At 36.6% G+C, this 25,247-nt stretch overlaps 1 protein-coding gene across 1 annotated transcript in view; it reads right to left on the reverse strand.

Moving 5' to 3' along the window:
* Window positions 1–497: 497 nt before the first annotated feature.
* Window positions 498–25,247, reverse strand: part of ringer (tubulin polymerization-promoting protein ringmaker) — a 201,585-nt gene continuing 176,835 nt past the window's right edge. Inside the window, exons 4-6 of the mRNA XM_089869885.1 lie at window positions 5,364–5,566; window positions 5,101–5,233; window positions 498–4,514 (exon numbers count right to left, since the gene is read on the reverse strand). Of these exons, the coding sequence (XP_089726011.1) occupies window positions 4,332–4,514; window positions 5,101–5,233; window positions 5,364–5,551 (504 nt within the window). The 5' untranslated portion in view covers window positions 5,552–5,566 and the 3' untranslated portion in view covers window positions 498–4,331. The remainder of the gene's footprint in view (window positions 4,515–5,100; window positions 5,234–5,363; window positions 5,567–25,247) is intronic.

The raw sequence follows: 25,247 nt of genomic DNA on the forward strand, positions 1-25,247 counted from the left end.
CCTAAACCAAGTTTCGAAAGTTGTAACGTAAACCTTGCATAGATCACCATCTGGATTTTTTCCCCTACAGGGATCTAAGTCTGGGATAGAAAACGGTGTATACGGTAATAATTCAAAAATACCACAAGATATAACTCCAAGGGTATAGCCTTTTGTGTTCGGCATAGGCTCAAGTTTCGAAAGTTGTGACATTGATGTTGCATAGATCACCAACTGGATTTGTACCATTACAGGGATCTAAGGCTAGGATAGAAAACGGTGTATACGGTAATAATTAAAAATACCACAAGATATAACTCCAAGGGTACAGTTTTTTCTTTTCGCGATAAACTAAGTTTCGAAAGCTGTGACATAGATGTTGCATTGATCACCAACTGGATTTGTACCATTACAGGGACCTAAGGCTCTATTCCATGTATTTTCAATGTTTTATAGTGGAAATTCCGTGCTTTTGCATGGAATTTAGAGCATTATAATGGTAAGTAGTTAAACATATATTTTTAATATTTTATTTTTAACATTCAATTTTAATTACACTCGATATTTGAAATTAAAATTCTTAAATGCGCACTGCTATATATTATTAAGAAAGAATTTTCTTTAATTATTGTTAAATGTTTAATTAATATAATAACGCAATTACAGGTGGGTTCGTAGATATTCGGAATTAATAGGTTGTTTAAATGGAAGGTTGTATTAAATTCTATAATATGATTTACCATTTTTTTTTTAATAATAATAATTTAAAATTTTGGCTGATTCGTAAACTTATAAAACACGAGTTCAGGCATAAGTTTATAAGATATGTTCCATAAGTATAACACTACCTATACTTCGTAACGGTAGAGAGTCACTGAGAGCTAGTTCGAGAATCGACTACACTCGATTTTGCATTCCATGTACCTATTTAGTACGTACTAAGCCTTTGACAGTCGTTTCACCTCGAATCTTTGACGTTTCGTCTACATCACTTCATGACAAGCTCCATGGAGTTTGTAACCAGTGACAAACTTATGGAACACATCTTATGAACTTATGGTTCAGGGAATATATAGCTTCGTTTGAAGCCTGAGAACCTTAATTTCCCACGCACACACATTTTTATATAAGACTAAAAAAAATCGAAGTTATCGATTTTATAATAAACAGTTTTCGTAAAGTAATCATTTCTAATTATAAATCGATAAAATGGAAAAAATGACGCGCGCTGAGAGATAGAAAAATCCATTGCCCAAAAATATGAATTATTATAGGTGAAGCTTCAAGCTTCTAGGCCTAGGCATTCTCCTTCTAAAAAGCTACAGGCGCCCAGTATAATTTCGAGCTTCAAAAAGTCTCTTTATGAAATTTATAAGATTTTTTAATGATTTATTACCAACCCAGTTCTCAATTTGTTTTTTTTTTATCAGAAAGTTTTTAATGGTTATAATGACGTAATTATATCGATTATATAGTTTTATAAAACATTTAAATATATATAAGCATTGTGATGTATCTATACATAGTTTACCATTCACACCATTACACAAGGAGGCCTGGCTTTAGTATCACCAAGAAGCGATATCTAGTTTAATAGGGAGAGGTATAAATTCATTCATCCACATTTCTAGCTTTATCTCCAGTCCAAACGTATAGTAGGCCCGGAGTTAATCCCCGCCTCTAAATTACAACCACCATCTCATTGGTTCTTGAAAACTCACATCAGCGTGGCGACGCGAATGACGAATATTACGTATTTTCCGACTGAGGAGAGGCGAAATAGCCCGGCCTCCTTTTACGTCCCCCCTTGTATTTTGAAAGGGGGACTGGGACTATGGCGCGCGAATACTTAGGCATCCTATACCTTCTCCCTAGTAAACTAGATATTGCTTCTTGGTATCACCCAGTGAGTAAGTCCTCCGTGTGTAACACCTGAAGCCTGGCCTTCTAGTCTGTAAATTATGTATAGACCAGGTTAATAGGCCAAAAATGGCGTCATAGTGCTATGTTTTTGGGAAAAGAAATGGGAAACACGTCAGTATTGGGATTTACAGACAAAATAAGTACTGGTATTTTATAGATACCAAGTGTTAAGTGTAAAAGAAAGTTAAGGTTATTGGTGAAAGCTCACAAATTGAAGTAAAACCTTTCTTTAGTCTATTAAGAATTTAATTTCAAGGAAAATTAAAATATAATATGCTAATTCTGAAGGGCTATTCACTAGGTGTCATCGGTGTACCTTTGACTGACGGAATTACACGTAATTTCCTTTGACAGTGGTAACATGATTACACATAACCCGTAATCCACGTGCAGTGAATCTGAGTGTTAATTAGCCCCTCTGGCTTATGCAATAAATGGTTTTACTTCAAGTTATGAACTAATTTCCTGAATTTTATTAAGTTACTTCCATAATGAGCTAAATCCTTTAATAAAGAGTGTGAAGCTGTGATTTGATATTCGTTAAAAATTTAAGGTTTAGAGTATTACAATTAAGTGCAAAAACATTAATATTTAAGTATTAAAATGATGCTAGTTACGCAAAAATCCGCATTTAAATATATGAAAATTACAAGTTTGCAAAGAAACTGTTTAAGTTAACGTAAAAAATCTTCAAGGATCGTATCGAAGAAATGTCTGATATTATAAATGACCTTTAACCCTCAACAAATTTGTTAAATCTCGGATAATATACCAAAAGGAATGGAAAATTAACCTTTACCAATGCATTATAAAAAGTACCTTCGATTTATCAACCAGTTTTTGGTTTAAATATGTTGCCTTCCAATTGTATTATAAAAAAAAGGAACTAAAAAAGTTATATGAAATATTAACCGGAACTAGAAACCGAAAACTAGGAGGCACTTTCTAAAGTTTATGCTTCCACTCCATTAGGTATATTCTCTATGGTTAAATGACACAGAAATGCGGTTTTAACCAACTCTAGTACAAACCGGAAACGAAACTAAATACTCCTACTCACTTTAAAGCCATAACGTTCTCTTTCCAATTTGCTGCAGTCCAAAAACGTCAAGTTTCGCGTGACATTGTTTACATTAAAATAAAAGTTCCGCATGACATTAAGTTAAACTAAAACTTTCTAATCTAAAAAAATCGGTGGACGATACAATATCCTGTACAATTTTTTAACATACAGGTATAATATTTAATATTTTGAATTTCGTAAAAAGCGATCTTTTTCTCCGTGATTTACAACATACTTTTCGTTTTATAATTGAAATCCTAAAAAATGGCTGCGCTGATATATTGCCTACATGCATTGTAAAGTACCTTTTCAAAGAAGGGGGGGGAGTATCGTCTGCTAGATTCAGGATTAATTTGAATGGTATGTGGACAACAAAGACACTAGATAGGGCTTCGAAGTTACCGGTCCACAACTTGGTCCTTTGGGTTGAAGCCATAATTCTAATCACATACCAATAAATTTTGTGTCTTTAGAAAAAATGGTGGTCAAACACAAGCCAGACTTTTAATAAATAAGTCCTAGGCTTAGCTCAACTGAATTATAAAGAAAAATTACTTCATTAACTTCATTAAATTAATTTAATCCAATTACTAATTTTGAATCTAAATTTGAAGGAAATAACTTAAATAATTTGCATGTGGCGAAGTTAGACAACGCTTCTGGATCTTATCATCGTTAAGTTTAAATTAAAACTTAAATTTTCAAATAAATGAACATATACTTTAATTAATTTAATGATGGCTATTCAATAAAGAAAAAAAACTTAAGTAAAAGCAACCATTATTGATTTCATTTGGGCACTTATCATCATCTAATGCATCTTAAATCATCACTGTATAATTTATAACATTTTCTAACCCTGTGACGTCACTAATAGCTTTGGTAGTACTAGTACATGGCCACTCTTAACAAGGTCAGAGTTGAAGCTTTCTAATTAGTAGGTACGTTTTCTGAAACATTCTACAATCACGTGGTATCATACCTAGCGCAGCCATCCATATTGGATTTCAACCTCCTTCATGATTACCTTTTTCCAAAAATACACCTATATATTATTAAACTTCTTAAATTTACGACTTGCAAAAAAACCCCCCCAAAAGGATTTTTATTTAAAAACTAATTGTTACAACTGCAGAGTTTTATATTAGCGTATAAAAATAAAAGAACCGATGAAAAAAACTAAAATCTACTTATATTATAAACGTCTGTCTGTCTTTCCGGCGGAAGCCGTTGAAAAGAATGAAAGTTCACCGGTTATTTTGTTGGTAGTTGGTTCTTGATGTATGACGCCGCCCATTGAACTTTGCCATTCGCTCATTGGCTCCCGCTGGACAGATAGTTGGGGTGGTCTGCTATTACTCAATGGTTAATGTCCTTCTTCGTAAGAACCTTCGGCTTTGTAGCCCGTGACGTAACCGGATTCGGAGTTGACTTCTTTCCTGCCTTCTAGGCCTTTGCCTTTTCCACTGTCGTCAAATCTCTGTTTATGCGTTCCAGTGTACTTGGTGTGATCGGTCAAACGGGCCACGGCTCCAGCTGCGGTTGCAGACTAAACAATTAAATACAACAAAGGATTTTAATGAGGCATTGAGTCTTAATGTTTTTCCCTGTGTAATATAGGTTTTTAAGCTTTATTTTTTCATAGTTTGCATTTAAAGGAGAAGTTTAGGTAACATAACATTATACCAAGAAGCGATATTTAGTTTACTAGGGATAAGGTATAAATTCGCCACATTTCTAGCTTTATCTCCATTCCAAACGTAGGTCCGGAGTTGATCCCCGCCTCTAAATTACAACCAGATTCTCATTGGTTCTTGAAAACTCACGTCAGCGCGACGCGAATGACGAAAATTACGTATTTTCCGACTGAGGAGAGGCGAAATAGCCCGGCCTCCTTTTACTTCCCCCCTTGTATTTTGAAAGGGGGACTTGGACTATGGTGCGCGAATACTTAGGCATCTTATAACTTCTCCCTAGTGAACTAGATATCACTTAGAAAAAGGTAGTTCTTCTAGGGTATAATGTTATGTTACCTGAACTAAAACTACTTCAAGGCTTTCCATGAACTATTAAAGGAGCTAAAACTACATCAAGGCTTTCATGAACGATTAAAGTAGCTAAATTTAATTATATACCGTAGTTTTGGTGGTCTGTGGTGCTCCACAATCGGTCAATTTTTGTTTAATATCCTCAATGTTCATTTTCTTATTTTTGGCAATAATCTCCAGGAACTGGTTGTACTCCTTAATGGGCAGTGCTTTCTTCGTTCTGTAATGAAAAGTCAAAGAGAAACGTCATTGGTCACTTACCATAGTGTTATAGTTCAAATCCAACCCATGATAGAGGAGAGAAGAGACGCTCAAGTTGAATTAAAAGACTTAGAAAAACTGTAACTTACTTGGCAACTTGTTTGAAGTAGATCCCAGTATCGGTGGTTGTAATTTTTTTACCATCAATAACTTTAGCCTGCTTAAACCACTTATCGCTATTAGACAGAGTGATCGCTTCTCCCGAACTTTTCGAGTCACCAAACTTGGCAAAGGCCTTGAAAGTGTCTTCGAAAGTATGTCCTTCCGATGATGCCATTGTACAAAAATTGACCTAAAACAGAAAAAGAAATTAAATTTTCTTTCTTAATAAAAAATATAAAAACATTAACTGGAACCATAAGTTTATAAGATATATTCCATAAGTATGAGACTTCCTATACTTCGCAATGCTAGAGACTTACAGCTCGAGCTATAGTTCGAGAGCGACAAGCGAGAATTGAAGTCCTACACTCGGTGGTTAATTTTGCAGTGCATCTCAACTTATTTAGTCTGTACTAAGCCTTTGACAGCGCCTCACCAGGTGCCGCTTTACGAGAGTCTATGACGTTTCAACTACGTCACTTCTTCATGACAAGCTCCAGTTTGTAACCCTTGACAAACTTATGGAACATATCTTATGAGCATAAACGCATCTCTAAATAGATTTACTGAACCATAAAAAAACTGAACTAAGTCGCCTGGAGCTTGGCGCCATTATGAAAGCAAAACAATTTGACACTTTGAAGAAATGAAAAAAAAAGAAAATAATTTGTTGTAAAAAATAATTTACCAGTGTCGTAAAAAATAATAATAAAAGGCCCGAATCTAATTAACTTCTCATAAAGGGACCCCTTAGGTTTGGAAACATAAAGAAAAAACAGAAGCTTCTCATGAGAGGTACTTGAGCGTATGAGAATGGTGATAGGGCGATAGGAAATGAGGCACAAAAAAACAAAACCTTTCTAAAGAAAATCGCTTTCTTGGATAACTAGATGGGAACACGCGATTTAGACATCAGCTGCAAATGAGCAGTGAAGAAAAATTTTAACAATGTTGCAAAAGGTGAAAAGTAGGCCTAAGACATAACTGTTCGTGCTGTTATCGCCTAACCAGAAAAATTACGATCACGTAATATTAATGGCTACTTGTTTGAGTGTAGATCTGAAAAATGCACGACCTCATACAAATTTTGATTAAATTTGGATTGAATATACAGAAAAGAAGTGGGCTCTACAGGCGATTTTGAGTCGAAAGTGTTCAAACCATGCCATTTTACCATGCACTGTTATGTTTTGAGTGTTTTACGGATAACCCTTTAATTAAATTAGCATTAACTTTCAATTTATCAGTTAAATTTTAGGGGTCATCAGTAAAAGTTTTAGACCTCATGTTCTTTGACACATTCTACTCTGTGATTTCTAGTTTAGTAGGGAGAGGGTATAAATTCGCCACATTTCTTGCTTTATCTCCAGTCCAAACGTAGGTCCGGAGTTAATCCCCGCCTCTAAATTACAACCATAATCTCATTGGTTCTTGAAAACACACGTCAGCGCGACGCGAATGACGAAAATTACGTATTTTCCGACTGAGGAGAGGCGAAATAGCCTGGTGGCCTCCTTTTACGTCCCCCCTTGTACTTTGAAAGGGGACTGGGACTATGGTGCGCAAATACTTAGGCATCTTATACCTTCTCCCTAGAAAACTAGACATCGCTTCTTGGTTTGACCGAAGAACACACCCTTTAATTTATTTCAGACTTATCTGAAACACCCTGTACATGTATATTGAGCCATTTTCGTATTCCAATATTTTATGGGTTATTACGTGGAAGCCAGCATATAGGAGTTTTTCAGCTAATGTATTTTCAATACACGCCTGTAGAAATGTTTACACTGCTGCACTCCAATGCTCAACAGGGGCCATAGAAATTACACAAGAAAAATATTTTCATAGTTGTTTAAATTAATAAAATAAAGATTTTTTAGGAAGTTAAACGTTATAATTAAACTAATTAAATTTTATTATATTCATTAAAGGGATAAACGCCTAATTTATGGTAAAGGAAATATTACTTTTCAGAACCAAAGGAACTGGTGTAGGGACCCCAAACACTTCTGTAATTTTCATATACAAATGGGCACCACGCATCGAAAGGATTTTTTCTTAGGCCCCCTCCTGGAGAAAAAAAAAGTGGCGGCGCCCCATCGATCAAGACGAAGCGAGCCCCTCAATTTCTGGAACTGATATGGGAATTCTTCCGTAGTTGTTTGTGCCTTGCCTAAAAACTCTTCAAACTCGTACAGTAATTCCCTATAGTCTTGGAGATACGAAGCTAGTCGGGCTTGCTTGTTAAACTTTTTCTACTCCATTATCGATCAAGGATGTGTGTGGCTCTCTGTGCTTTTTCTTTTTAGCTATATTTGTCTATCCGGGATGCTATTTCATTACGATCCCTGGTCGACTCAAATGTGATATTCGATCACTAGCCAGTGACATTTAAAAGAACCTTCACTGATATCCGGATTCAATAGCTTAAGGCAAGGAAAGAAAAATAAATTAGAATTCTTCTTTAGGAGATTCGAGGCATTAGGGGCTATCGAACTTCGCTTAGGATTCAATTCCCCCCCATTATTATTTCATATACTTGAAAAGGTACAGTGTGACCCGAATGGCCGATCGACCGTTAATGGTATGAATTATACAAAAACTACTTTTGATTCGCAGTTAAAAAATTACATTTATATTCATTCCAAATGAAAATGCGAATAATTACGTAATATCAGAAGTTTATAATACTTCTCTTCGAGAGAAGTGTACCAGCACAAAGCGGGGTAATAGTAACATGATTCTTCCAAACATAATTTTACATTTGGAATACACAAGGTTACTAAACCGAATCACATACGCGATAAATAGTTCCCTCATCATTACTCTATTAGCGCCTAACTATTTTCCAAGGCGCATGCAAGCGCTTGTGTGTTTTCGCCCCACGTTAAGACAATCAAGGTTTGTGGGTTGATTGCTGAGGATTTAGTATACTAAAAAATTATAGAATCCACCCTAGCACGGTGCGATGCTCATCTGAAGTTTGATGAGCGGGAGAGCAATCAAAAAGGGTGCATGAGCCTGGGAAGAATCATGAATTACATAACTAAAGTAAGAAGTGGCATCCTTCTTCTATTATCCCCCTCTGGTGATATTACCTGGTAGGAGTGATTTTGTGATGAATAGAGGGCGCTAAATAGTAACCCAATTTACAAATAGTAGCCCACGTGACAAAAAGCAACCAAAGAAGCCAGAGATAAACTGAGAAAGCAAAGTCCGAGAGTCGTAAACATCGTACAAGGGGGGGGGTCGCCTTTGGTGACAGGGATTACGAAATAAAATCAAGTCCATTCCGACTCTTCTTGACAGCTTTTGAGGGTTTTCTCTGTTGGCAAGAAAACCTTCTTCCAAATATACACCCTTAAAACTAATTATCTAAAGTTCCGGGTGCCCTTAAATTGATCGCGCCGTCACCCAATTCAAGTAGCAAAAGGCCCAAGAAAAAATTTTCAAAGTGTAAGGGGAAAGAAAAGGGGGTAGCTAGAACCGTCCGTCCATTTGGTGGAAACTGGAAAGCGAATTTTCCTTGGCTTCACTCTTAACTGCTTTGCGCGCCTCGTTGGTTTTTAAAAGCATTCGTCTGTAGATAGAGATTGTGATAGAAAAAGTTAAGTGTTAAGCCTTGGTTTAACCCTTTTTCTCTCTCTCTTTTGATCTTTACTTTTTTTTTCTTTTTTCAACCGGGAAATAAAAATAATATGGGCGAAAATGTTAAGCTTTTTTACAGTATAGTTTCACGCTGACTTATACGAAGGGGAAGCAAAGACTCGGGGAGTTTGAATGGATCACGTCACTTCAAGTTTTATTTCACACTAGTTGGAGCTAGACAAGAAGTTTGACTTTTTTTTCTTTTTCTTTTAACCATATCCCTGTCATTGGTCTTACCATAATCTAAAGGTCTTAACTCCTAACATATGAGGAACAAGGAGGATTAAAGTATTAATGCGGTAATGGAGTGGAAAGGTCGGATTAATCTAATAGTTTCATGGATAAAGGATCAGGATTTTTAAAAAGAATGATTTAAAAAAAAACTATAATTATTCGTATTTTAAAGGGATATATAAGGCTCAAATACCCTAAGTTTATACCCTTAAGTATGACAATACCTAATGCTAGAGACATACTGAGAGCTAGTTCGAGAACGACAAGCGAAAATTGACTGTAGACCTACTCGGTTTTGCAGTCCATCTTCTTACTGAGTCTGTACTAAATTAAGCCTTTGACAGCGTCTCACTCTCACCAGGCGTCGCTAATAGAGTAATGATGAAGGAACTATTTATCGCGTATGTGATTCGGTTTAGTAACCTTGAGTACTCCAAATGTAAAATGATTTTGGGTATCTTGTCACAATTACTTCGCTATTTGCTCGTACACTTCTCTCGAAGAGAAGTATTATATACTTTTGCTGTATTACTCCGTAATTATGCCTAATTTCTAAGCCTAAAACTACAACGTTACGTAGGGCTGATTATAACAGATAAGTGAACCTAAATCGTGCACGGTTGTACTAGAAAGTTTTGTAATAAATATAAATGGAGTAAACGAAAGTATACAGTATAATAAAATACTGAAAAAAGAATAAATAAGATACATTTCATCCGAACCTAGTTTGACCGAGAGAGGCACACCTTTAAGATTATCCATTTCTGGTGTAAGATTATCCATTTCTGGTGTAAGTACTAAGTAAATAGGTTCCATCCTCCACTAAAAGGGAAACCTTGGTAAGGTAAAGGTTTACTCGGAAGCCAAGCAAAGGAAAAAACTCAGTAACAGATGCTCAGATTTCCCATTAGAAACAACACCAAGAAAAACTTTAGCTGGCCATCTAATTCGGAAATAGAAACCACTTTTTTCATTACCGGGGATACGGTAAACGGTGCTTTTTGGCTGGTCTTGTACATGAGAAACCTCTAATTCGTGGTTTGGTTTTCCTATTAGCATAAGTTTATAAGATATGTTCCTTCCATAAGTATGACACTACCTATACTTCGTAATGCTAGAGACTTAGCCTACAACTCGAGCTAGTTCGAGAACGACAAGCGAGAATTGAAGTCCTACACTCGGTGGTTAATTTTGCAGGACTTCCATCTATTCCTATTTAGTACGTACTAAGCCTTTGACAACTCCAAACCAGGCGTCGCTTTACCTACGTCACTTCATAACAAGCTCTCAGTAACCAGTGACAAACATACGGAACATTTCTTATGAACTTATGCAATGCGTGCGGAGAAAATATATTGAAAAATTAAGGTAATCTTATTAAATAGTTGATTGAAATTTCCAAAGCTGTTTCAAAAGAACCGAAAGCTAAAACGTTTTCACGCTTTCTTGTGAGATAAATAAGAGGTACGAAATCTGGGCTTAACACGTGGTGTTTCTATCTAAAATACGTCACAGATGACGTTGGGATATGTAATCAAGTACCACCCACTATTGTTTCATAGATAATTCCAGATTAATTCTAATAGAAAACCTTAGCCAGTAAAAGTATCTCCACGCAGAAAACCGCAAAAAAACCAGGTCAGTTACAATATAAATCCACATAAGCGCTAGGAATATCAAGGAATAAGTTAAGAGCTAAGTAAGGAAATTCCCCGGGGTGGTATAAGGCCGCCATCTACGAATGATAGCGTTAAAAGAATGGGCGGGCCTTGGCTTTTTCCATATCATTTTTCGTCAAGGCTTCCTGTCGCTTTGTCAAAGTCTGTCTCTTACAGCTAAGGAAAGGAAAGGAAAAGGAAGAAAACGTCAAGGCAGCTCGCGCCACTCTCGGTGGACATTGGCAAAACGTGCAAACGAGAAATTCCAAGCTGCTGAAGAGCAGTCGCTTAACGATCAATCAGGTGAAGGAGAATAAATGAATTTTTATCGCCGAATTTTGGTCCGAAGTTTCTCTCTCTCTCTTGGATGAAACACATTCCCTCTTTGGACGAATTTATCCCCGCCCATAAATACTTTGAGAAGATATTTCATCGTGCGGTTTGATGTAGAAGTTGTGGTATTGGTTTTATAGTAATAAAGCAAATGAAATCAAAACCCAGAATAAGAAGCGATTGATGAATGCTAAAATATTTGGCGAATTAAAAACAGTTAGAAGCCAGGGTTAAACTGAAAATTAAGATTTAAAGTGACTTTTATCAAAAGCATTAAAGGTCAATTAAATCCAAAAATAGCACCAAGGTGGATGAATTCCTGACTGAACCCATAAGAACGGACAAGGGTAAATATTGAACCTAAATGAAAGTGAAAATGGTTCATATTGAACCCCAAAAATATGGAAAAGGTCCATATTGAACCCCAAAAATATGGAAAAAGGTCCATACTAACCTTAAAAATATTGAAACAGTCCATATTAAACCTCAAAAATATTGAAACAGTCCATATTAAACCTCAAAAATTGTGAAATCATACATGTCGAACTTAAAGTATAGCGCGGCTCCAGTGGATCCCCTACAAGGGGACTTTCCTCCTGAACTCATGCACGTATTTATACATGCACGTATAAATCCCGCCCACAAATGCCTCTAGCTTTGCCAAGCCAAAACTGGAGTTCGTAAGGAAAGTCAACTAGTAGGGGATAAACCTGTAAATCTGTATTAGGTTTACCCTTGGAGGTTGGCATTCGGCCTTGATTTTCGAATATTTGAAAATAATGTCATATGTTAAAAATTGCCCAAACATGTATAGCAGAATTTGGAATTCAATTTAATCTATAAAAAAACCACGCACAATTGCTGTGGAATTCAGGTAGAAATTAATTTAAGAAAAAAAAATCGTACACCGGAGTACTGCGGGTAAACGTTTTACAGGGGCCCGTAGAAAATACATTATTAGGTTTACGCCTGGAGGCTGGCACACCGTATAAAATAATTCATAATTTAAAATTCCTTCAATGTGAATAATTTTAATGAATTCAATAATAATTAAAATATTAGTGACATATTGAAAATACTACTCTATAGACAAACTAATATTGAAATTAATTTCCTCAAATTGAACCATAAGGTAATCTTTAATTACTTAAAGTTAAGTGTATCCTCTTGCCTACCTCATAGAAAGCGCGCATATTGGCGGGTTATCTAGTTCCTTATTGTCCTTGCCATCTTGTTAATACGTACGTATCCCCCTAAAAGCCGCGAAGGACGCAAAAGCTGGCTTGGGACCAAGTTAGGGGTCCCAAAGAATATAGTGCAAAAGAAATTTATTATGGAAAACGTCGATATCTCTATTTATAGGGCTTCTTTGGGCCCCTATTCTCGCTCCAATATTGAGAAATGAATACTTTTTTTTATTCCTTCTTTCAAAAGAGTTTTGAGAAGAAATATTATCACAGAGTATGTGTTTGGAATTTCAAAGAAAACCTAAAAGGTTTACCAATGATGGAAGAAGTTGGTATGGCGACAAGCGGTTAAAGAAAAAAAGAAAACATGAGATACATATTTTCATATTTTCCATTGAATTCCGTTGTATTGAGATATCAGAAATTCTCAGAAAGAACTTTTCAGTAACAAAGTGTTAACACTAACCATTGTCCTGTCATATTGCACAAAAGTAAAAGTACTGGCATCTCGGAGAGAGGGAGTTTTAACTTATATAAATACCTTTCAACCGAAGGGGATAATGGAAGAAGGATGACACTGTGAATCCTCTTAATACTTTAGTTATGTAACATGATTCTTCCCAGGCTCATGCGCCCTTTTGTTTGCTCTCCCGCTCATAAAACTTAATTAAGATGGGCATCGCACCGTGCTAGGGTGAATTATATAACTGTTTGGTACTAAATCCTTAGCAATCAACCCGCAAACCTTGTCCCATTGTCTTGACGTGGGACAAAAACACACAAGGGCATGCATGTGCCTTGGCAAATAGTTAAGCGCTGATAGAGTAATGACGAGGGAACTATTTATCGCGTATGTTATTCGGTTCAGTAACCTTGCTCCAAATGCAAAATGATGTTGGGAAGAATCATGCTACAATTACCCCATCGCTTTGTGGATGGTACACTTCTCTCGAAGAGAAGTAGTATATACTTCTGCTTGTCAGTATCGTCAGCCCGTTGGTCAGAGAAAGGCTACTAGTTTCTTTTGAATCACTTCTTTAGCTCGTTAAGTGAAACCTTTCTTCTTAGCATACACGTTCATTGGTCAATGTTTAACTTGTATGATTTGAAACTACTCCGCGCACAAAATACAGACAAATCACGCGCAATAAACATACAAAATTACTACATGGAAAATTTCAAAAAAAAAAACGTCTTAAGGAGTCTCTTTTTAACAACATCACAATTAACTCGGTGGGAGTTCGTTACTGCCATACATGCCCTAAGGGGTCTTAACATAACATTCCGCTCCGTTTACTTTTAACAAAAGAGTCAAATTTTAACTCGACTGCAGCGAATGACGATCGATATGATCCATTATTATGAAATTCCTCATTCACCGAGACTAAAAAGACAGAGTGGCGACCCAAACTTCCCGACACCCAATAACAAGACAAAAAAAAAATTTACTTCCTTTGTCCTAAGAGGGATAGATTTAATTTTAGAAGTAGGAATGGAGAACAGTTAGTATTTACTTCAGTCCGACTCCCTCGATAAAATTAGGTTTTAATTAAAAAGGGAAGGATGATGCATCAGCCGGGGGGGGTCTGTCTATACGAGATTAGACAATTGAGAAAACGTACGCGACAGAAGGGACTATATTGAATTTCCTTCCAATCAAGTCGTTGAAAACTAATTTTACTTTTTAGTCAGTTCAATTTACTTTGATTTCTCCAGCTTTTTAATTTTAAGTTTAAAAATTAGAAGTTAGATGTATATGAAAATACCACAAACTAAATGCTTATGTCTGACCAGGGATAGATTTAATTTTAGAAGTAGGAATGGAGAACGGTTAGTATTTACTTCAGTCCGACTCATAGCCCAGTATAGAGTCCCTCCCTCCAACACGTAACGAAAAGTTTAAATTATATTATTGGATTGGCTCACTTAAACTACGTTTTGATGACGTTACTGACGGGGACGGCGAAAAATACGTTATTCCTTTTTACCTCTGTTGCTATGACCCGCCTCTTCTTTCATACCCCCCTTTGGGACTTTGACGCGCGCCCAGATTACTCTGTTCTCCATTCCTACATCTAAAATTAAATCTATCCCTGGTTCCGAAGACTCTGCAATTTGTACTATTTTTACAACCTTTATCGTTATCATCACAAGTTCACAAGATATGTTTCATAAGTATGTCACCTAATTTCATTCGAAATAGAAGTAATTTGAAAGTATCAGCGACTAGCCTAGCTCTCTTCTAGTTTGAAACTAATTTGAAGTTCACTATAACATACGGCTTATAGATAGAGACGGTTTTTGTTAGTCTTTATAAAAACATTTCCCTAACTTGCTTCTTTGTCCCCATAATTTTTTATTCATCTTCAAGTTCACGCTTGAGGCGATTTTACGGGTATTATATCAAGAACAACTAGAAAAAAAACTTCATAAAATACCGCTCTCACATATACAAGGCTTACGTAATGAAGCTTTGAAAAAAGAAAATATTTTCTACCAAAACTTTAACGTGCATAAAAGAACTAAAGAACTTCAAAGATTGTTGTTAACATTTCCAAATTTGCATATTTCAAGCATGAATATTTCGACCCTTATATAAGAAAATTTGTGGGATCTTTGCCAAATACTTAATAGACAAAAGTCCATAACTTGAAGTAGAAATATACTCCACAATTTTTATTGACTTTAATAGGTTTTGATCTTAAAAGCATGCCCTATAACCACAAGTTCATAAGATATGTTCCATAAAATTGTCACTGGTTACAAACTGGAAGTTGTCATGAAGTGACGTAGGTCATAGATTCAATGGTAAAGCGACGCCTGGTGAGGCGCTGTCAAAGGCTTAGTACAGACTAAATAGGACCTAGATGGAAGCGTGCAGCAAAATTAACCTAATGTACTCAATTCTTGCTTGTCGTTCTCGAACTAGCTCGAGGTGTAAGTCTCTGGTATTACGAAGTATATGTAGTGTCATACTTATTTTACATCCTATAAACTTATGCTAGAACCGAAGAGGGTATAAAGAGGCGGAGTTGAATCTAGCAGCTTTGGCAAGGCATTTTGAAAGTTCAATTCAAGCTTTTATTTTTCATTTATTTGTTATTTATTTCCTCCAAATATCAGGTTCGGCGTATTTCAACCAATAAGAGGGCATACCGGAAGCTTAGAGGAAAATATTATAAAGGAAAACACTCCAGCCAAGGCTTCTACTTCCCCTCTTTGCTCATAGCAATGAACTTTTAAAAATTAAAGACTGAAATGGAAAATGCCTAAATATTGTGTTGCTTACTATATTTTAAGTCAATAAAACTTTTATAGTTCAATTCTACCTTGAAACTGGTTCCTAATGAAATTTCTACGGGAACTCTAGCCAATTTTGATCATCTTCAAAGACTTCAATATAATTATATTTCGAAGTACATTTTCAAAGACTTTACCTTAAGTTACTGTCTTCCGTTATCAAGGAACTTCCTTGACCTATTACGGAACTGAAAATATTTTCATTCCTATAGATTAAATGCACTTTTGATCTACTGGAACGGAAGTAAATTGAATAAAAACAACAAGAATATAATCAAGAAGCGATATCTAGTTTACTAGGGAGAAGGTTTAAACTCGCCACTTTTCTAGCTTTATCTCCAGCCCAAACGTAGGTCCGGAGTTAATCCACGCCACTAAATAACGACCAACATCACATTGGTTCTTGAAAACTCACGTCAGCGCGACGCGAATGACGAAAATTACGTATTTTCCGACTGAGGAGAGGCGAAATAGTCCGGCCTCCTTTTACGTCCCCCCTTGTATTTTGAAAGGGGACTGGGACTATGGCGCGCGAATACTTAGGCATCCTATATCTCCCTAGTAAACTAGATATCGCTCCTTGATATAATATATAGAGCGAGAACATTCCTTTAGCAAATTGGTGTACAAATTTCTATTACTGAAGAGCAATATATTTTCATCCGTTTCTATTTGGGCAAAATATTATTGGTCAAATAGCGGAAACCTTTTGAAGATATTGGAAACACCGGGAACGGAAGAAGAATAGATAGGAAGGAATCGATAGGATTGGCTCTCTGCCGGAAGACGTAACTTAAGCTCGATAACTCCCAAGGGTTGGTAGTGGTCACGGAGACGCTCACCAAAAACTGACAAATTGTCTGGTCAGTCAATAATACAGTTGGATATCCCATCACGAACAACTTTCGATTCGATCCTCTGAGAAGGATCAAAATTCTACGTATGCAGGGGTAGCTTAGCTATTAGAAGTGGGCCAATAGTTTTCTATCAGAAATATTACCCCCCCCCTCCCCTTTGAGCGTGGAATTTCACGGTCAACTTGTTTAGTCCATATACTTGTAGTTTGCCGTGGACTGACTGTTCTACGTGATACATTACAAAGTCGACTGGGATTAATCAGGCTTCAAAATAAGATAAGCCTACAAGTCAAAAACCAGTTCGGTAGGATAGACAACCTAATTACCTATGGGCTTTAGAAGAAAGCGTCGTCTGCTATGCTGCAGTAGAGCATGCGCTTATACTGAATTTGGCTTTGGTTATAGACCTTCTCGACGTAAAAAAGGGGGTAAAGAAACGTCAGTATCTGCACATACAATAGGGTTGGTGCACTGCTATCTCTGTGCACTCTCATGATATAAAAAGGCTACAGCGCAGGCGCCACAAAGTGACGTGGAAGGCAAAGTTTTACTCCTTTGTCTTTCAATCTTAGTTACATCGAAATGGTCTATTGGATATTTTTGATTTGCGCAACCGATTTTTAACCGACTAACCAGAAATTTCCACTTCCCTAGTGTCAGAGGGCAACCACGGAGAGTTCAATTTATTTAAAAAAAACCCATTGTCTTTGGTATGCTCCTTTCAAAACGAGCAGCGCTGCAAGCTCGAACAACTATGACAGACGACCCTCTAGCAAGAGTTATGTGTTGCAGAAGGCAAACCGTTAAGTCATTGGGCTCAAATAGCTAATCCACACTGTATATATTTCTAATGTATCTGTATCGAATCAATAGAGTCGGTGGCTAATGCAATAAACGTGCAGTACGACCATGACTAGTACTTGTCCTTCGCCAGAAACCTTTTCTCAATTTGCTATATTGCTTTGAGTCTGCGTCGAATCGCCCTCGATTTTCCCATTCAAACAAGAACAAACCCGATATGGTTAAAAGCATCCAAGTAGTATCATACTTCCAACGTTATTAACTGCATCACGAACCCAATTAAGACATAAGAACGCAGGAATAACCATCCACTCCTTCCATGACCTCGTACGTTTGTGATATATGTTTGACAATATGGCGGCGATGCAGTTCAGCTCTAGCTTTGAACGTTCTAGGGAGCTTTATGTGACCCGGACAGAAAAATATCATAGAACAATTTCGACTCGAATTCAACAAAAGAACATCCCAAGTAATTTCATACAGATCTTTCAAAAAGCACCCTGTATAGGACTAACGGGTAGCTTTAAGTAAGCAGGGATGGAGCGGCCATGATGATGGGCAAGTCTCCAAGCATACCTTGCACATGCACGCCCCTACCCAACGGTGTGCGATTGTTAAGTGCTGTCGAGTACCACCATTGTATTTACATGAGAATTAGCTTCTATTTTTAAGACACAGAGGGCATCCTGAACGTTTCCGTGTTGTATGACCCCATCTAGACGCCACAAAGGATGCTGGGAGGACTTCGTTGCCATTCCGTAGATGGGGGTACAGACTGCAACGTTATAGGTATGGAGGTTTTTACTTCATCTCTCTCCTTCAAGCAGTGAGAAAACGCAATTACTCAAATCCTTTTTAAAACTGTGGATGGGCACGTAAATCCAGTTCTCTTTATTTTATCAAGAAGTGATATCTAGTTTATTAGGGAGAAGGTAAAGATGCCTAAGTATTCGCTCGCCATAGTAACAGTCCCCGTTTCAAAATACAAGGGGGGACGTAAAAGGAGGCCGTCGGGCTATTTCGCCTCTCCTCAGTCGGAAAATACGTAATTTTCGTCATTCGCGTCGCGCTGATGTGCACGAGTTTTCAAGAACCAATGACATGCTGGTTGTAATTCAGAGGCGGGGATTAACTGCGGACCTACGTTTGGACTGGAGATAAAGCTGGAAATGTGGCTAATTTATACCTTCTCCCTTATAAACTAGATATCACTTCTTGATTTTATGCTTATTTTTCGAATTGGAAGAAAAATAAATTCAGCAGGGATCTTTTCTTAAACCTTTAAAATGTCCGAGCCATATTTTACGCCTTAACAAATTCGAATATAGCGTAATAAACGCAACAGAAAAATAGATTTTCATCAAAACAGAAACGAAACGAAACAGCCCTCTCGTCTCCTCCCTTTAAATATCTAATCTTTCCTTAAGCTCTTTATAAAAATCCCTCGAAAAAATATCGAATTTTCCACACCTTTGATCACGGGGCATTAGATTGCAGTCTTCCATAAACGAGATTACCAAGGCCTCTTCTCTTACACTCTTCCGAATTCTTTTTCTTAAAATAGGAAAAAGATTTTGCTAAGCCTCGATCTGGGAATATTTCTTTCCAGCCTCTTCCACGTTTGCAAAAATTGTTTTTTTTTTCAACTTCTTCCCTTCCATAGAAATGCTTGGTTAATAGACGATTGGTTGTCTGCGTGTGAAAATAAACCTTTAAAGGGAGACTTAAATGATACTAAAAGTATAACTAAAATATTCATCAATTAAGCCCTGATTTGAAATATAAGAATTTGTGAGAAAATTGTGATAGTGAAACAGGAATTTCTCTACCGACAGTTTAAATTATACTCACTAACATAAGTTAATAATATATGTACCATAAGTAAGACACATACATACAACAAGAGACTTACGGATCGCTAGTTCGAGAACGACAAGCGAGAATAGACAGCACTCGTTAAGTTTTGCAGTCGATCTTCCTATTTAGTCTGCTGCATGCAGTAAGTATTTGACAGCACCTCACTAGGCGTCACTTAAGGAGCATCTATGACGTTTCACCTACGTCACTTAATTCATAACAAGCTCACAGTAACCAGTAACAAACTTATGTTACTAAACATAAATAATTTGAAAAATGAATTTTTAAAACTGTATCTACGCCTGAAATAATACAAACAATCGCCAATGAAACAGTTTCTAAGAAACTTTCTAAAATATTTATAGAGAAAGATTATGACTAAAAGTAGCTATAAATAAATCATATATTACAATTTATAAACATTCTATAGTAAAACGACTAAGTAGATTTATCATAAACTGTGTAAACTAAGGCTATAAATAGTATTGCAGAAAAATATTCAAGAGAGTTGTCCGTCATTTTCTAAGATCACCACTTAAGATCAACTTCCTTTCAAACCTTCACCTTCATAAGTCAATTTGGTAAAGTGTATTTGGAATATATAAATAATTTCACTTACTAAGTAGATCAATTTGCATCTGTAAAAGCTCCTCAACCATTTCTCTATTAATCCTTGTAAACTAAACCCTCAGAAAAGTAAAAAAAAAAAAAAAAATAAAACAAAAAAATAGAACACAAGTGGAAAAATGAGAGTCTTTTCGAGAAACCAAGCCACGTCTTTGCAGTAAAGATTTTTTCACAGTAACAAATCGATATACCGACGGTGCTACAGTCACATTCGGCGAAATGTCTTGTTTATACATATACACATTGTAGAGAGAGCTTTCTGTGAAGGAGCCAGCCAGCTAGCTAGCTGCCCGTGGTTTTAAACCCCTTTTTTTGTTCAAGAAAATCCCCTCGGCCCTGGAAAAAACTCTGGAACACTTTTGGTAAACAACTTTACATTACGCTTATTGAATACCTAAACGTCTAGTTTTTGAAGAGTTTCCCCCTTTTCTATTGGCAGCTAGCAATGACTGGTAGGCCTATATATAAGGAAAGCGTTCTATTGGCTGAGATTTTCTTTTATATATTTATACCCTCAAGTTATATATACCAGTATACAAACACGTATATATTTCTAAGATTTGTTCTGTGGAGTTTCCTGCGGTTCAATTTTAGGTTCAACAATATACAGGGTGTTTCCCTCTTATTTAGTAGTTTGGTTCATAAGATGTGTTACATAAGTTTGTCAAGGGTTACAAACTGGAGCTTGTTATGAAGTGAGTGAGGTAGGTCATAGATTCGAGGTAAAGCGACGCCTGGTGAGGCGCTGTCAAAGGCTTAGCACAGACTAAATATGAAGATGGAAGTCCTGCAAAATTAACCGAGTGTAGGGCTTAAATTCTCGCTTGTCGTTCTCGAACTAGCTCGAGCTGTAAATCTCTAGCATTACGAAGTATAGGTAGCGTCATACTTATGGAACATGTCTTATAAACTTATGTCTTTACTGAAGACCATACTTATAGAGAGGGTTTCGGAGCTATGTTTAATTCAAAGCTTCTTCATTACAAATACAACTCTAACTAATTTTGTTAATCACGATAAGAAAAAATACTAAGTTATCAATTATGCAGGAAAGCCATCTCATTAGCGTTCAACAGGCATCCTGGTTCGATGAGTGAACAAGGAGTTCACCTGCTGCACAAAACTGCTCAGGGTTAAGGTACCATATATGGGATATTTAAATTAATTCACCCTAATCCGGCCCTCCCATTTTAAGGTAATTTAAAAAAATAGAAAATAAATTATTTTTAATCTGCATAGTTTCCTTTCCTGAACCAAAAGAAAAACAAAAAAGAAAAAAAACTTGAACTGAAAGCTACTTCAACAATTTTTTCTAGTGATCCCTAATCTGAATTCCAGCAAATGAAAAAAAAAGAAATTCTGTTTAAGACAGCAGTAGTTGAGTGAGTGTTTCCGCTGACGTCATTACTTCAAAAGAACCCAGAGAAAACTTAAGCCTAATGCGATAATCACTAAGGGAGCTATACGTCTTGGCCGAAAGACTTTAATATATATCTAAAAGAAGTACTAAGTAGCGATGTCGAGAGAGAGTGGGGACACCTCCTTTTATCCCTAAGTCAGAGATATCTCCCTACAGGCTGGCGTTTATAATGGCTACTCCAATTGAATTAACTCCTAGTCTGGTGGTGGCAAGGCTTAACATTTGGTGGTGGAGTCCTTACTTATCTCGAGGGGACTGACACTGTAGAAAAAAAATTAGAGCTACATTTCGTATTTGGAACCAGGACAAAAAGACACTCGTATTTTTACTTCATGGATAACTAAAAGAAAATTTTGAAATAATGGGACCTAAGGTTGACGTAAATACGTCATGAAGCGAGACTCTGATATTTAGTTTTAAAAAATATGGGAGTTAGCATGGAAGAGCCAATGAAAGCACAATCTTCCAGACTAGTCTGCTACAATACAGTGTTAATATCATTGGCTCTTCCAGATCATGTGATGGGACGTTTTATGACGTGAGTAACGTCGTTATAAAGACCAACGTGCCATGTATCAGCTAATGATAGCACAATCTTCCGGACTTGTCTGCTGCAATGCAGTGTTAATCATTGGCTCTTCTAGATCATGTGGTGCGATGTTTTAGTTAGCCCTAGTATTTTCACTTCTTATTTAAATTTTTAAATCAGGGGAAATAATATATAATAAAAAAATAATTAAATCCAATTTCGTGAATATTTAATGTAGAACCTTTAAATAGTATCAACCCCCTCGACTATTTTGCGGCTTTACTCGACAAAGAATTTCTAATTCGTGAATGTTAAAAAGGATTTGACGGTGCGGTTTTCGCTTCAGGATAGATTCTACAGTTTAAATAATCCAGGCCTTAGCCCTCCCTCAAGTTCAACCTCGTTAAAAAGTTCGACGTGATTCTTTGCGTCTTAAGCTTATTAAAATTAGCCCTTCCACCCACACTCTTCGTCTTAACTTTATGCGTGAAATGGAGCCTAATAAATGTTTCGTATAGTTATAGAACCAACTACAAGTTCACGTGTTGACGTGAGTGGAGAAAATGGGAAGTTTGGTTAAAATGCCTGCAGAAAAGTAATAATTAAATTATGCAAAGGGATCTATTTATTTCTCTGGTTTCTTGGGATATAACAGACGAATAATGTGATGGGTTTGATGATCATCTACTTATATACAGGGTTTTTCTAAAACATCTGTCAGGGGTTGAATGTTCTTTGAACGATTTGGAGTCGAAAAAGTTCTATGACATTTTGTCGTCCGGGCCACCGTTTTCGAACTATGTTTGGAGTGTTTAAATTAGCATTATCTAATTCATTTTAAATGACACGCATGTTGTTAACAACGTAACTTCAGATATATAAATAAAATACGACGCAACAAAACGCAATGTTATACGTCAGTCATAAGAGAACACCATCCGTAATGCAAACAATAAGTTTATAAGGTATGTTCCTTCCATAAGTATGACACTAACCATACTTCGTAATGCTAGAGACTTACAGCTCGAGCTAGTTCGAGAACGACAAGCGAGAATTTGAAGTCCTATAGACTCGGTGTTAATTTTGCAGGACTTCCATCTAGGCCCTATTTGGTAATTTGTACTAAGCCTTTGACAGCGCCTCACCAGGCGTCGCTTTACCACGAATCTATGACCTATTTCAATCACTTCATGACAAGCTCCAGTTTGTAACCAGTGACAAACTTATGGCCAAAATATCTTATATGGTCGAAACTTAAAGAACATTTTACAGTTTCCGGTTCGTGAATGCGCTTTGTTGTGGATCTGGTTTTAAAAATCAAAGCACGCTCAAAATAAATAGGGTGAAAAAAAGAAAGAAAAAAAGAGTAGAAAAGCAGGGGAAAAACAAGGGGGAGAAACTTCTTTCTGCGGCCAGATCGACAATCATCTTTCTTCTTTCAGTAAGAGGGAGAGTTAGGAGGAGAGTATTTTTACAGTGGAGAGAAGAGAGATCACGGACAGAGTTAGAGTTCTTCCCGGAAGCGCCCATTTTCTCCTATTCTAGTTTCTCTTTCCCTCACTTTTCCCCCAATTTTCTTCACTCTTTCTCTCTCCTCTCTCTAACTTTCCCTCGGTCGCCATCAGCAAGAATTTCCCGCAAAACTCCTTGTCCTCTTATTTACGAGAGAACAAAATATAAATTGATGCATCGTTCGCGACAGCTACGTTTTTTGCTTCCTTCTTTAACCACTTTACAGTCGCGCAAGTGATGAAGGTACATTTTTCTTTTTTCAAACATCGTACACACCGAAAGCCTTAAAGTACAATGAAAATAACATCAAATAGGTCTAAAAATAAGGAAGCTATATGAAATAGTAAAAGCTAGCTTGTTTATCATCTCTACTACTGTCTTTTTCATTCCCTAAAAACCTCCAAATTACTTAAGCCATATTTCCTGTTGACAAACAAATATGATTTCGAGCTAATTTTAACTTGAAATGATGTGATATACCACATTTGTAAGTTTAAAAGGGACGCACGAACAATGCGTTATGTAGAGGCATGCCAAGAACTATATTTTGAAGTAGCAGTGTCATTATTTAATGGAGAAGTGATTGGGTAATGTCACGTGACTGTAAGCGTTTAACGACTTAACTCGGTGGATATATTCAATGCACTAATAAAGCTAAGAAATTCACGCATGCCCAGTTAAAGCTTCATTTGAAATAGTCCCCGCCCTTACGTAACACATTGTGCATCCCTTTAAAGTCTGATAGAGATACGCCAATTATAGGTTTGGGTGTGGGCCTAATTGACTAATATCTTTTCGTATTCATTTACCTGGATCATCATAATTTGGACTTTGGTGCTTTATCAAAATTTCGCATTAACACCAGCTTGTCTTTTAAGCCTAGCTGTGGAGTTGTCCCGTCATCAGCACCCCCATCCACCCTTGTCTACCTGCCAACTCTTTCAAGTGATGAAAACGGTTTTATTTAATCTAAGAAATGCCACGGGTGGAAGTGCTTTTCAGCCCATGTTTTCTTCGCTTTCCCTTCATTCTGTTTACCACTTTAGACCACCACCGTTCCCCTTGTTAAAAGCGAAAACGTCGAGCCAACGTCTCTAAGTTCTTAGTACTGTATCAAATATTGGGGCTTCCCTTAATCTTGTTTCTCTTTCAAATATTTGATATTGTTATAGATAGAATTTTACTGCTTTTTCAAAAACTTCGGTGGTGTTTTTTGTGGTCATTGTTAAATAGGACGTTTGAAAGATATTCTTTTTGCTTTTTACTTCATTCTCATTCTATTTTGAGTTCTGAGAAACGCGGTCGGTATTTATGTCAAATTTAAAAGCTAGGTCACGTTTTTAAAAACACTCTTTCGGTACAATTGTACAAAATAATCGTGTACTCAATTCTTAATTTTCACAAACCTAACCGGTCCACCATTTTAACAAACTGTCAAATTGCTTTAACAGAAAGTGAATTAGAGTAATTCATACTACCAGAAGGGGATAATAGAAGAAGGGTGACACTCTGTATCCTCTTAATACTTTAGTTATGTAACATGACTCTTCCCAGGCTTTTTGTTTTCTTTCCTACTCATCAAATTTCATTTGGGCATCGCACCGTATTCTATAACTAACCCAGAAAATCAACCGACACACCTTGATTGTCTTGATGTGGGACAAAAACGCACAAGTGCATGCGCCTTGGCATATAGTTAAGCAGCACTAATAGAATAATGATGACGGAACTATTTATCGAGTATGTGATTCGGTTTAGTAACCTTGCTCCAAATGTTTTGATGATGTTAGGAAGAATCATGTTGCAATTACACCGCTTTGTGGATGATACACTTCTCTCGAAGAGAAGTATTATATACTTCTGATATTACAAAGATTAAAAATGTGTGCAAAATTGTCTATTTCT

The sequence above is a fragment of the Phalangium opilio genome, unplaced genomic scaffold (assembly GCF_054372755.1).
Source record: "Phalangium opilio isolate 3A_F unplaced genomic scaffold, DU_Popi_V2 ptg000031l_1, whole genome shotgun sequence".
In the NCBI taxonomy this organism is placed as follows: domain Eukaryota; kingdom Metazoa; phylum Arthropoda; class Arachnida; order Opiliones; family Phalangiidae; genus Phalangium; species Phalangium opilio.